Below are 14,416 nucleotides of genomic sequence, written 5' to 3'. Positions count from 1 at the left end.
GTAGCCTCTTGAGTTGAAGAGGTATTGCATAAAGCAAAAAGTTTTCAACATACAGGGGATTATGGCCCATGCACAGGACAGCAATGCCTTGCTCACAAGGGAGTCGATGTTGGAGAATGAAGAATCAACGAGAAGTTGCAGCACAAAGGGCAGAAGAAAGACAAGAAGAAGAGATCATCAAGAGAAAGCTAGGTCAGAGGACTAGTGAGCCAAAGATGCTTTGCTAGACTTACCTTGGCTCTCAAGTAGTCGGAGGATGTCTGCATGGCTAATGTGACGTGAAAACGCGTTTCACCGCTCTGAAACCCCAAAACGTTTTGCTGAAACATTCAAAATGTGAAACTTGTCGAAACACCTGAAACCACATATTTTCAATTTTGGCAACGACTTCCTTAGTTAAACCTTTTTTTGTGCAAAATTTGGGTGTAAGATTGAACACACTTTATATGAAGGTTTAATATGGTTTTGCAATGTGAACAAAGAGCTACTATATTGAACCCAATGTGATCCAGAAGAAGATTGGGATTGTGGATTGGTCTCGTCCTTTGCAAGTTATTTCAGAGTAATTGGTGCATCTACAATTGAGCAGTATATGGCCCCCTTGTTGCTAACATCGCAAAGACGTAAGGATGCTGTGGTATGCTCTTTGTGGTGGCTGATGACTCCATGGGTCGCTGCCATGCTCCTTGTGGTTGCATAAATATTGCTTCACAGATAGTGATGGCTCTTTCGAGTGTAGATAGTGGACTGCCTCCACAGATCAGGCATGTGGTCGATGAGGCATAGGCTGGTGGGATTGAAAGTACTAGTAGGAAAGAAATCTGTAAGGGCTCTCTGTCTTGTTGGTTGTGTGCCTCTTACTCTCATGTCCTTAAATCGTAGCTGAAGGCTCATGATCCAAGTAAAAGAGGCCATGATTTCTCCTTCCAATCTCAAAGTAAATGAGAGTCTGCATATTATAGCCCCGTCAATCTGCCTGGTACAAAGAGGTGCAAAAACTGTCCAATAGCAGAGAGCTGGTGTACAGTGTCATTTTTGTGCCCATTACTTGAGCTGTTCATTATCTTACTTCTGAATTATTTTTCTGGGTTTTAACACAATCTACGTGGTTCTATTTCAGCATGAGAAACGTGAAGTTTGTCATCTATGTTGCATTGTTTGTTTAGCTTTTGACCGTTGCTATATGCATTCTGTGACTGAGGCTTCAGTGGGCACCTATTAGGAACGTCTGAGGAACAAGATCAGGTCGCACTTATTGCAATTTTCAGATTTGTAGCACGTGATTCAATGACGGGAAGAGCAGCTCCTGTGAATCATCTGGATCCTCAGACAGAAGAAGAAAAACGCCTTTTCGAACAAGGGAAGGCTTATGACGAGCGCCAGAAGAAGAGGCGAATGCAGCATGTTGATAATGGCATGAAATCTCCTTGTGATGGTGAAAGATTGCAGGCCTTATTAACCGAAGGGCGTGTGCTGCAGGACATGCCTGCTTTGGCCGATAGAAACAGTTTGTTGATTCGGGAGACCAGTCTAGAGAATGTTCACATTTGCCAGCCTCAGCAACGAAATATGCATGGCAGAATATTTGGGGGATTTCTGATGCGCATGGCATTTGAATTGGCCTTTTCCACGTGCTACTTGTTTGTTGGTCGCCGGCCACTGTTTGTGGAGGTGGATCGTATAGACTTCCTTAAGCCTGTGAGTCTTGGATATTCATCGATTTGTTCTTTTCATTAAGAGTTTCTGCCATTTCACAAGAATGTAAGTTCATTTCTTTGATTTTTCTGCTTCTTGCTCACACAAGGTGGATGTTGGAGATTTTTTGCGATTCAAGTCTCGTGTCTTATATACCGAGGAGGATGATCCAAGGCGGCCACTTATCAGCATTGAGGTTGTGGCTCATGTAACACGGCCTGAGTTGCGTACTAGTGAGGTGAGTCAGTCTTTCATCTTCTGTGATTCAAGTGTTCTTATAATGTGCTCACAAGGCAGGCAAAAAGTTGTGCAGGTATCAAATACATTTTATTTTACTTTTACAATTGATTCGGAAGCTACAATGGAGCAGGGATTCATGGTTTGCAAAGTATTACCTGCCACTGAAGAAGAGGCTCGGCGGCTGCTTGAGAGGTATGATGCAGATCGGGAAGAGCAAGAAAATTTGGGATGATATTCACCAGAAAAAGGACCTGTAAAATATCTTGCTGCCCTCTATCGAAAAGTTCTTACAAGAGATACTAATCAAAAGGCAATTTTATGCGGCTCCCTGAATTTAGTAGGAATAATGGTGATGGAGAAAATTATATACAGTGAGTTGAGGAAAATATTTCCAAGTGGTTAACTGTCATGGAAATGCTGTAGTTGAGGTGTAATGATTGATCATAGGTGGTAATTGCATGCATTGTACCAGTCTAAGATGTTAGGGGTCTAGAGGGAAAGTGATGTGGCTGACGGATGAACAACCAATGCAAGCGCAACTAATTGAGTTTCCTGACGTAAGTTGAATGTAACATACTGTGACAGTAAGATTTACTTTAGGAACTTCAATGCAATAGTCTGCATGATCTTTTCCCCGAGAAAACAAAGATTGAACTTACAAGGTAACCAAACTGTCTAACATAAAGTTTGAAGCCAATCCAATACTTGTTCATCTCATGCTCTATCCCAACCGATCTTTTCTTGATCCAACTTTTCTTCCCACTCTTGGGATAATTCAAGAGATTATATGTAAACATGTTGCGTTTGCAATCTCTCTCTCAAGTGCCAAAAGCTGTAAAAAACCAAGTGACCTGTGCAAGTGAGGACAAGCTTGCTCCAGGATAGGTGCACTCATGGTACAGCTAGTACTAGATGATGAAGAATGGCACCATCAACATGAAAAGTACTTGTTTACAACACCCCTAGGATGACACCTACGTTCGAAATAAATTTTTTTGAGGAGGTTTAATGACTATTTGAAGATTTTTGCATCAAACATCTCTGAATTTTGTTTGTTTTCACCTTCAAAATTACAATTCAGAGGTACATTTCGAAATCTATAAGTGGGATTACAGTAAGCATTTTTTTTGGATCATTGGATGCCACAAATATATAATCTTGATATTGAGTGCCATAGAGTTTCCTAATCATGACCAGGGGAAATTGATACCCGCAGCTTTGATGATGTGGTGCAAACCCCTTCAATCCCAATATCATCTAGCATAATAGTTCTTCGTCTTATATATGGAAAAGTGAGTAAGTAGAAACAAAGTTTTTGACATTATAGGAACAATTGCAAGAGACCCCAAAGATCTATCCAATGAGTCTTGAATTGGACCTATACACCAAAGGGAATTGGGATAATTGATTTGCAACAACCGGTTATTCCAAGACAATTTGATCAACCGTAACGAAGGACAAGGGAATTCCATTCATGTATTTAGATATACAAAGTCGAAAGTTCCTTCCATGAAACATAATCAACATGATGCAAAAATCTCTACATTCAAGCCTTTTTTTCTTTTGACATTGGGTACTTTGAAGTGAGATTTGCATTCTTGAATTTGAACTAAGAGTTTGGAAATTTGTTTGGTCCATTATCTACATTGCATCAACTTTCTGCATTCCAAGGGTGGGACTTACACTGTTGCTAACATTCCAAAAATGAACCCAACCTAGCATGTATGATGGATACTTCACAAGGACATGTATATGAGAAGCGAGAGTAGATTCGAATGATGCGTACACCTTGTTGTTCAAGGGTGAGCTTTCTTGTAGATGAGTGTCTTACAAACTGTATGATCGTGCGTGGTAAAGTTCACCCTCGTGGTCGCTCCATCATGCCGAAGATACCAATAGTTGTACCTCCACTTTTGGATAACCAAAGTCGTCTCATGAAAGGTCTTCCAAGAATTGCCTTGTTACCAAAATCTATGCTGGTAAAAGTGTACATATGTCCCACCTACGCTTGAAGGGGTGACTTTCTTTTTCACTCTAAAAGCCCAACTTGTCTCTCATAGTTAGAAGATAAAATTGTTGCAACAAGGGGTTATGTTTTTGATTGCAACGAGTTAGGATGTATAGCATCAAGAAATGATGTGCTCTTAAGAGAGCTTGAAGCCATCTAGAGTGAAAATGGATATTGTTGGTAGACATTTACAAAACAAGCCTTTGAAGGTACACTGCCTTCACTATTGGGCCAAGCCAAAATCCCAAATCTATAAGACCTAGGTGACTGAGATGCCAGATCCACCGTCCTACCACCCTATATATAGGCCGGCTCCTAGCCCTAGCCATAATACAGATCTCCAATCCACATTGGTCTAGTCCGAGCCCTTGGCTCAGGTATCTGACCCCATAAGTAGAGCTTTGCTCCTTAGGATCCTTGTCCTGATATTACTCTCCCCTTGGAGAAACGTTTTCGTCCTCGAAAACAAGAGTGGTGATACACTAATGTTTTCCACTGTGGCATCCTTCATGGATCTAGCTTTTCGCTTGACCAGGTTCAATGAAACCAAGAGTAATATCTTGATTTTCCACATTATTGTCCATTTGCAACCGTCATGTGTTACCGACTCCTATCCAACAGTGTGTAGACTCCATACTGCAATCATTTACAAACCTTGCTAAAACGTTTGAACCATAATAAAAGGTGAAACATTAATCAATTCTAGGTACAAACAATGAAACCTTTTCATTAACAACTCTAATGGGAGCAATCGTAGCATCACCCAAGACCAACAAAATTATCAATCCTAGGGTCGAAAATCCGGCTAGGGTATGGATGCATGAGCATCATTGGATGTATCAAATGAGATGTATCAAATGAGAGGATTTAATAGAATGCTCTTCCAATGCAAATAGAGATTAGCCATGAATCACTAACTTTAATCACACCATAATCATCAATCAAGCATCACCTACACACATTAAGCCCTCCAAAGTTCGACTTGCCATAGACTAGAATCTCAAAGCACACTCTCGATAAGCACATACTAATTGCATTGGTATTGGCCTTTCCAATCACCACATGTCAATCAAGGTACTTAAATCAAAAGCTGGTCATCCCACACACTTAAATCTAGAATAATGAGAAGGTGAAACTACTTCATGACATAATGGAATCTAGAAGAATTAAAACTAATGAAAAAAGTAGAGATTATATTAAAAAATATTTTTCTTATTACAAAGGATTAGCACTAGCCTTCTAAGCATGGGCATTAAGCTTTGGCCTAGGTCATCCATAAAGTGAACACTCAAAAGAGTGCTCTCAAATGTGGATACTCAAGAATGAATCCTCAAGAATGAAGCCTGTTTGCATAAAAAGATTTCTTATAAAGACATGCACCACAAGACTTTTTACTATGGGATTAAGTTGAGCCCTCTAGCTAGCATATACAATTTGGAATTCCCAATGAGCCCAAGACCTTATACAATGTAAATAACATAGAAATTTTGCTCTTCATGTGTCTAGTAGCATTTTTGATACTTTTTCTTGACACTTTTTTGCTTCATTGTTTCATTTTTTAGCACTTTTTTACTGCTTCCAACATGAGATGTTTATGGCAAATGGACTAAGGGACTAAAGCTTGTTCATAGCCCTAGGTCGTGTTAAAAATGAATGGAATATTAAGACTATCACTAAGAGTGTAGGACTAACAAACAATGATCCTACATTAACCTAAGATCAAAGCCAATTACCTATGATTAGCACACATAAAAACAAATTTCTAATGAGTTTATATTCACAAAGCAAAGTGTTGAAACTTTAGTATGCCTAGTTTTTGAAAATGAAAGAACCATAGCTATAAGGAAGATTCACTTAATCCAAGCATAGAGAATGGAGAGATAAACAAAAGATCAATATTATGGAAGGATTTCACATATTCAGGCTCTTTGGGCATCCTTGAGAAAATCATCCACTCTTTTGTAGAGAAGTCTCTTGATTCCTTTTATTTACATCTTCAAGAAGCTAAGTGTTAACAAATGCAAGCTCCAAAAGCCAATTATTGAAACCAAAAAACACACAAAAAACATTAATGAAAACCTAAAGCTAGGGTCTCAAATATCCAAATATACCAAAGGAAAAAACCCGAGGGAAAAAAATGCATTTGGTTATGCACATGGTGCTGTTTAGTAGAAAATTTATGCATACACATAAAAAATGAGAGAGAATGAGCTTCTACATAAGCAAATTTTGCAATTTGCAAGTCTCTCATGCATGATTCAAAGTTGATTAGTTTCTATCTCAAATGAAATGTGCAATTTAGATTAAGCTATGAGCTAGAAACAATACAACTCTTTATGAAAGTAAGTGGCTCTTGAAAGACAAATAATGCAATTTAAAGCTCTCAAAAGGTTGGCTAACAACTAGCTCATGTGAAATTGCCACTTTTGATACAATGAAGATGAATGGCTCTTAATAGCCAATTTTTGCAATTTAAAGCAATGTCAACTCTCGCATTTGGATCAATGAAATCTCCTGTTACCCACAACCCTTCAAAAATAGACTCAATCATTAATGCTCTTAAGCATTATTTCAATCAACACAAGCGAGAATGATCAACCATAAACCCAAAACTTTAATGCTTTCTCTTGGCCATCAAACAAGCTTGGTTTCAGTGCTATGCAATGATATTTCATTTAAATCAAGCACTAACATGCAACAAACAAATTCAAGTCCAAGCACAAAGTCCTGACCAAGCATCAACTTTATCATCCAATGTAGCTCTCAAACCCCATGGATGTCACAAGGAATTTTTTCATTTAGTGCAATGATAATGTCAATCAAGCCAAGCACTAAACCATGTTCTACACAAGCCAACCATTAGTGTAAAATACGATCATTTGTGCATAGAAATTATCACACAATCAAAGCACACAACCGATGTCCACACCGTGCTCTTTCATAGCATATATGGCATTCATAGCAAAAAGAAAGAGAGAGCATATATTTGAAATGATTTTTTAGCTCTCTTGTGGTAATCAAAACCCAATCTTGTGTTTTTGGCGATAACCTGTGCACAACAGTTCAAATTTGTTTGATTTTCCATCAATACTCAAGTTTAAGTGCTATAAAAAATCCATATTTAAAGCAAGCACTTAAAATAGAATGCTTAATCCTAACACCACATTTCGAATTGCATTCCATGCAAATCTCAATGCAATATATGCTCAAAAATATCGATGCTCTTGTTGCTCATTTCACGTATGTAACAAGAATTTAAGAGCCCATATGCAATGCACTTTACAATGGTGGTAGTTGATCAATTTTAGAAGATAACCCTCACTTGTATTTTGATTTCTGCCTGAATTTTTTTTATTTTTTTATTTTGAGGACTTTTGGGTCACATTGGGTGAAAACTCCCTCTTAATAAAGTCAAAATGGAGTTTTTAAAAAAATTAGTTTTCCTCTTTTTTGTTTGGGTGATTTTTTGCATTGAGCTATGGAAGGGAGAGCGAGAGAGAGACTAAGCCATCAGCCAACCAGTGAGCATGGGAGAGAGAGAGAGAGAGAGAGAGAGAGAGAGAGAGAGAGAGAGAGTTTCTTCGCAAGTGGCGACTAGGCAAGAGCTGTGTGCTCAAGAACTTGCAGGTGTGTGTGCGTGTGCTTAGAGCAGGCCCGAGCTAGGAGAGAAAAGTATCGTGTGCGTGCCTGTGTGTCGAGATGCAGCCGAACGTGTATGGCTGGCTAAGTCTGTACAAGAGAGGGATAGAGAAGTTTGAAGGTGGTGTGATGAGCGGATGAGAGGGAAACACTATGCTACTCTTTGGAGCAACTGATACAGGTAAGCGGTGTGTGTGTGTGTGTGTGTGTGTGTGTGTGTGTGTGTGTGTGTGTGTGTGTATGTGTGTTTATGTCGGCAAGCCCAAGCGGGATAGTGGGTCCCGAGGGGTGTTGGTAGCTGAGGTTCAATGGGTTATAAAGTGTAGGTGTGGGCAAGGATGCACTATGGCAGGCTCCCAAATCGATAGGGATTGCGGGGCAACTAAGGGGTTGGCAAACACGGGCATGGATCTGCAGCCCAAAATGGGGTGGGGCAGTTGCGAACTGAGTGAGTGTGTGTGGGGTCCAAAGACCAAGGCTGGACTAGGGTCTATGAGAGAAAACATGCCAATTTGTGCGTGTGTGTGTGTGTGGTGAGCGCCAATCCAAGCTCGCAGGGCAAGTGGACGGGGTAGGCGACAAAAAAGGTAAGCATCCAACATAGCTAGGGAGTATTCAAAGCGGCTAGCTTGGAGCTTGGGCGCCTGTAGGTCGCATGCGAAGAACATCATGGGAATTTTTTTTATAAGAAAAATATGTCTTTTTTAAATTATACTAAGGGGTGATTCCCACGATCACATGAGCAAGAAAGGGATAATTATTTCACCTTCATTATTCAAATAAATTCACAATCAATTGGCGGTACTTGCCTGATTAATGCATACACCATGTCATTATCTCTCCATTTGACAAATTTTCCTTAGAAACATGCAATTGACCCTTTTTCGACGTTAAGTGAGTGATTGAAATGAATTTTGATAGTGCAAAAACACTATATAGAAAAAATAGTCCAAATCCGTTTTAGTCTCCCATTCCTCTTGATTCAATTTCAATTTTCTTTGCACATTTGGAAGCACAAATTTCATATGCACACATCACACAATGAACAACCTAATGAAAATTCAAGTCAAATTTTCATCAAAATATTGAAAATTCTCATCAATTTGTTCACAATACTACTCCAAAAGATCACTGACACAACACTTAGAGTTGAAAGAGTTTGCGCACAAAATTTGTTTCCAATTCATCAATTGAATATTGCAAGCTCACAAGAGGAGTGACCTAATTGTCCTTGGCAATTCCAAACCCAATTTGTAATCATTGCAACTTGTGAGTTGCTCATATCCAATGTCCACAATCACTCAAACCCAATTAGGGTTGTCATTTGGGATTTGCATGGCTCGACATGAGTGAATTTTAGTCACAATTACACAAAAAAATGAATGCGACATTGCAATGTTTATCACGTTGATCAATCATTAGCATGGCAATACACTACAATTTAGCATCAATTGAGAAATCTATATCAAACTTTGCAACAATCTTGTAATACACATATCAATTATTTGGCCAATTCATCATCATAATTGATAAAAAATACCAATTATTCATTCAAACACCGGATTGCACATGCCATTGATTGGCATACACACCTAAATTTAGGCCAAAATTATATGCAAAAAATCCATCAATCTCTCATTGCAATGCTAAAATTGCACACTTGATCAAGCATAAATGAATGTATGCATGCTCAATTTCTAAAAAATTAACACTATTTTGACCCAATCGAGCAATGCACACACACACAAAAATTAAGCACAAAAGTTCAAATTTGGCTCAATTGGAAATGCATTTAGGCTTATATCTAATGATTGCACACACTTTTCATGAACATTTTACAATAAAAAAAGAATTTGGGTGCCCCAATTGACCATCAATCATTAAATCAAGTGGTCTTCAATTGAGCACACACACTCAAATTTTGCCCAAATTCTTGGCAAAAAGGCATAACCAATGATTGGAATTGCCTAACATTCACATCAATTACATGATTGCACACTCATATATCATCAATTTCATCAATTCAATGCAGCACACACTCAAGATTAGGTGCACATACACTTGAATTTTATGGTAGATTTTTTCCTCTTTGGTGTCCCAGGGGATTCACCATGGAAAACTTACCGCTAAGCGTATAAGTTTGAGGCAGGCCCCCAATAATTTATCTCCCAAGCTTAAAAATAAGGGAGGGGGGTATCATATGTGGGGGGGGGAAGGGGAAAATGAGAGGAAGTTTTTTGTGTTTCAAAATCATGGCTTCCCAAAGAGTCTTCCCTTGACCTTGTGAGTCAATAGCTACAAAGATACATGCAAGAACTAACATTGCTTTGTATCAATTGCTTGTTTTGTGATTATAGTTCATTTGATGAGGAATGAAAGCTATAAAGAGTTTGTCTAGATGAAAATTTACATGGAGAACCTAACACAACTTTATAGCCATGCTTTTTGAGTAATTTAGATGGGTCAAAATTGGACGAGTAGCAAGAGTGTAGGCTGATCGGGCACATAGTTTAAAAGTCAAACTAAGATACATTGAAGGTATATCTAGTTATCAACAAAAGTGGTTCCTTAGTATGTTGCCGGCCAGTACGCTACACACTCTTTGACTAGTTTTACTTAGTTAGATAATGTGAGACCTAAATTATATATGTAAGATAGGGGTATGATAGTTTTCTTCATTGATTTTCGTATAAGTGTAGAAAGGGGGGTCATATTCCCTAATATGAGTCGTATATAGAGGTTTTATCAAAGTTGTCTGCTCTCCCAAGTGACATCTCGTTTTGTATATAGAGTGAATCCCCCGGGTTTGGTGCATTACACACACAATGATTTTTATGCACACACATGAAATCTTGTTGCAAATCAAGATTAATCTTGACACACTCACCAGTCATTAGTCAAAATTGACCATCAATTTCATTCCAAAACAATCAAATTAGGCTCTCAATATATGTCAATTGATTTACACACCTAATTTTAGCAATAAACTAGCAACACATTGGGATCAAATTAATAACCCAAAAATTGAATGGAGTTGACCAATGCACTTACAATCGATTGCATCCAAGCTAATCCTTGCTCCACGCGATGATTCCACCATGCACACACATGTGTGGCTCTCCTCTTTTGGCCCAAAAATTGACCATTGTAGGCTAAAAATCAACCACTTAAGTCAACAAATTACGCATGGATTAGCACAAAGAAACTTGATAAAACTGTTGATTCCACCTCTTATAAGGGGATTGAACATACATTATACATCAAATGTTAGCGGCTAGGTTAGCAAAGTTAGTCAAAAATTGGTGAAAGTTAGCATAGAATTAGTACAATTAGCATGGAAATGAAGTGAAATTAGTAATGGTTAGTGAGAAGTTAGTGAAATTGGGGATTTGGGGTATTCATAACTCAAAAATTAGCTTCAATTACTTGCATAAACATCACCAAATCACACCAAAATTGAGGTACACACATGTTGCGACGGAATCCGTCGTCTCAGATGCTAGCACATCAAGAACTCGACCAACATAATGTTAGCCAAGGATGGAGCAATGACCCGCAAACACATGGAAAGAAGAAGTGGTTTTCAATCACCCACTCAACCTTCTAAGACAATCACTACTACAAAGAAATCTATCCTGACCCACTATGTACATGATGACTACAATATCTACGACATATCTACCTCTTGAAACATAACCTAACGACGTCCAATCGTCACAAAACTTAAGGGCTAGTCTCTATACACCTAGAGGACACTACCCTAAAGTCTCTCCCCCAATATACTATCTACACGCACACATAATCACAATCACGCAGATGTTTGACAATAAAATTCACATCACCGATTTCGAACATGATTAGGCCTAAGGTGTAGCTTGTCTCGTCATGAACACGTTGATATATAACAATAATGAAACAGACACATGGATAGGGATAAAAGTCACCTTGAAGATCAAGAAAGAGCTCTTTGCGAGGAATCGAGAACTGTGCGTGCTTGGCATCGATGCGTAGCTCTCGCTGTTAACACGTTGATGGAGTCGCCTCAGCAATGTCGCTCCTGTAGCATGCATAGAGAGAAGGAAGACCCACTCACACACGGAACACCGTACGTAACACAGTTGAGTCCAAGACTGATTTATTTTTATTTAAAAAGTTTATCTCAAGGTTACAAGAGTTTGGCTAATATACCTCAACCCTAAGTTGGGTATTTTAGCTAAGAGAGGTACTAATTACAATTATTGAGTGAATCTGACTCTCCATCCACTTTCGTTATTATTACAGGGGTTTTCTTGAGATTTACAACATTGAAAGGACTTCTGGTAATCAGTGAGCTAAAATAGTCGACTTTAGGCAAAAATGATATAATTAATTAATGCGCCTCTGTTGACCACTTGGATTTGGAGTGTGTTGGTCAACCGCTTCAACATTCCCCCCTCCTGAATTCTTGTCGTCCCCAACAAGACATGTTGTCTTTTACTGGGACGTCCTTTGCTTTGTTTTGAAGGTCACTGTGAATTGTTGGAGATGAGCCTTGTCACTCTCTTTAAAGGATTCTCTTGTGTACAAAGGGTAATGGATTTTGTTGACCAGGCTTTTCTACAACTTGTTATGAATGTCGCTTTTCTAATGATTGTTCCTTGCGTCTTTGTCTTTGAGTACTTTACTTCTTGTGAGACTTTTGTTGAAGCTTGTACTTTAGTTTTTGTGACCATGATTTGTGTGGAGAAGTTTGCACAGCTTTGCCACTTTGTCTTGTGAGACAACCATTCTTTGTACCTCCTTAGTAAGATCCATGTTACCTTTTGTAGTCTTTTCTTATTGTCTTTGATGTATGTACATATATTATCGAAGTGTTTTCCTACATTAAGGTCTGAAACCTGGATGACCAAAGGGAAAAGCCCAGTGGGAAAAAAAACCTTTGGTATACGTTCTTATTTGAGTTGAGCTTGTTGGGATTTGAGTACCTGTTCATGCAAGGTGAGTGCTTGGGAGAATCAAGAAAAGAGTGCCTATTGCAAGTGCCAATTATGGGACACTAAACGCATATGAGAATTGAGAATTTTTTTCAATAAAACCATGCTATGTGAGAAGTGGAGTTGATGAGTACTTCAAGGGAAGAATGTAGAACTTGTGATAACCAAAGACATCTCAATAGCTTCCACTTTTCCTAGAAGGGTTTTTGATGTAGAAGCTTCTCCACTCATTCCTCATTGTGCTCAGTGCGTGAGTGTCTTGTAGACATTCTCCTTCTTCTTCTCCAAACTTAGATTATATAGATTTTGACTCTTATGCTCACCTATTCCAGCTTGAGCGACCTAGCTTAGATATGCTCAACTCTTCCAGCGCGACTAGTACCTATGGTAGCTAAGACTCTTAGACCACAAAAATATTACATGAAGTTTTGAGACTAATGCCTTGCTCATCTATTGGCTTAGCTACCCGACTATGACTTTTAATGCCATTTTTAATGGCGACTTGGACTTACCTTTTTTTTTTTGAATCCGTTCCATGTTGTAAGAAGGTTCTTGAGTTTGTGGACTTCATCATTGTACTGGTCTTTGGATGCCATCATTTTGTTCATAATTGGGCATACTCTAGATTGTTGTATTTTGAATCAGTGTTGATATTTACTTGAAGCTCAATTTTCTCTCAAGTTTGGTGATTTCGATTGTTGTAGTTGCTATTTGGATCGTCAAAATCTCTGTCGCTCTTGAGTTGGTAAGCATTGAGGTCGCTTTACCTTTGTCCACCTTTTGTTGTGTTGATATGAGCTGATGAACTCCTTCGTTTCATGCTTGATTGTGGGTTACTATTTGTTAGTTTTTTTCTTTTGGTGGCATTATTCCGTATGTCTTTTTATGTAACATTTGCTCCCCCCTCCCGTTGGCTGAGTCCTCTTGAGCAATTTGAAATTACGGCTTGATGGGGTTGATCATTGTATCTAGGTGATGTCATATATCAATTTGATTCGTGATGGGCTTTTGAACCCATTTCACCTTGATGTTTTTCTTGGTTTGGACCTTTGGTCTCCATTCTTGTTTGATGGGTAATTCCTTTGCTGATATCTCCTTAGATTTTATCAATGGGACCCAAATCTAATAGTAGTTCTTCCGGGCTTGATATAGCTTCTTGGGTACCCAAATTTGCTTTGTCGTAACTGTTGGAGTTCTTGTTGGTGCCCTTGATGGAAACTTCTTCCTTTGGTTGGTTAGGGGCTTGTTTGGGTATCCATATATATTCTTGATTCTTTTGTGCATGAAGTAATTTCTTTGGAACCCATACTTGTTTGTAACAACCCTGCGGATGTGAATATGTATGTGTATGCTTTGGAGACTTAGATTTTTGCTTTGGTTGTCTCTTCTGTGATCTTTGTTGTTGATACCTGGATGTTAAAGTTGAAGATGTCTCTTGTAAGAGTTTTTCTTTCTTGATCCACATTTGCAGTTGGCCAAGCTGTTCTTTAGGTATCCAAATTTGATGGTGTGTACCAGGTTGGTTGATTTTGGGGATAAGTCGGTTGGGATTTTGTAGGGACTGTCTTTGCAATATTGGTTGCCATTTTTGAATCTAGAGGTGTTCCTTGTTTGGGCAATTGTGAAGCTGACTCTTCTGTAGGTTTTGAAATTTCATGAGTCTTGTGTTTATTAACTAATGCAATTGTGTTCTTTCCTTTGAATGTTTGAATCTGCAGAGCACTTTGTGAGTAGGCAATTTGGGCGTCAGAAGCTTTTTGCCAAGGTTGTCCCAATAGCAGTTGATCCAATTTGGGTGTCATAAGCTTTTTGCCAAGGTTGTCCCAAAAGTGAACTTTGGCTTTCAAATCTAGCCTTGAGA

The 14,416-nt window shown here is 38.7% G+C and overlaps 1 protein-coding gene across 1 annotated transcript in view; it reads left to right on the top strand.

Annotated features, from left to right (window-relative positions):
• The window catches only part of LOC147460194 (Thioesterase/thiol ester dehydrase-isomerase superfamily protein), a 130,303-nt gene extending 127,353 nt beyond the window's left edge, over positions 1-2,950 (top strand). The window contains exons 4-6 of the mRNA XM_086511286.1: positions 1,223-1,698; positions 1,805-1,933; positions 2,009-2,950. Of these exons, the coding sequence (XP_086367412.1) occupies positions 1,223-1,698; positions 1,805-1,933; positions 2,009-2,167 (764 nt within the window). The 3' untranslated portion in view covers positions 2,168-2,950. The remainder of the gene's footprint in view (positions 1-1,222; positions 1,699-1,804; positions 1,934-2,008) is intronic.
• The last annotated feature ends 11,466 nt before the right edge of the window (positions 2,951-14,416 follow it).

Source organism: Adiantum capillus-veneris, chromosome 4, assembly GCF_014529385.1.
Source record: "Adiantum capillus-veneris isolate H3 chromosome 4, ASM1452938v2, whole genome shotgun sequence".
In the NCBI taxonomy this organism is placed as follows: domain Eukaryota; kingdom Viridiplantae; phylum Streptophyta; class Polypodiopsida; order Polypodiales; family Pteridaceae; genus Adiantum; species Adiantum capillus-veneris.
The sequence above is the reverse complement of the archived record's forward strand: the minus strand, read 5'-3'. Positions and strand labels throughout refer to the sequence as shown.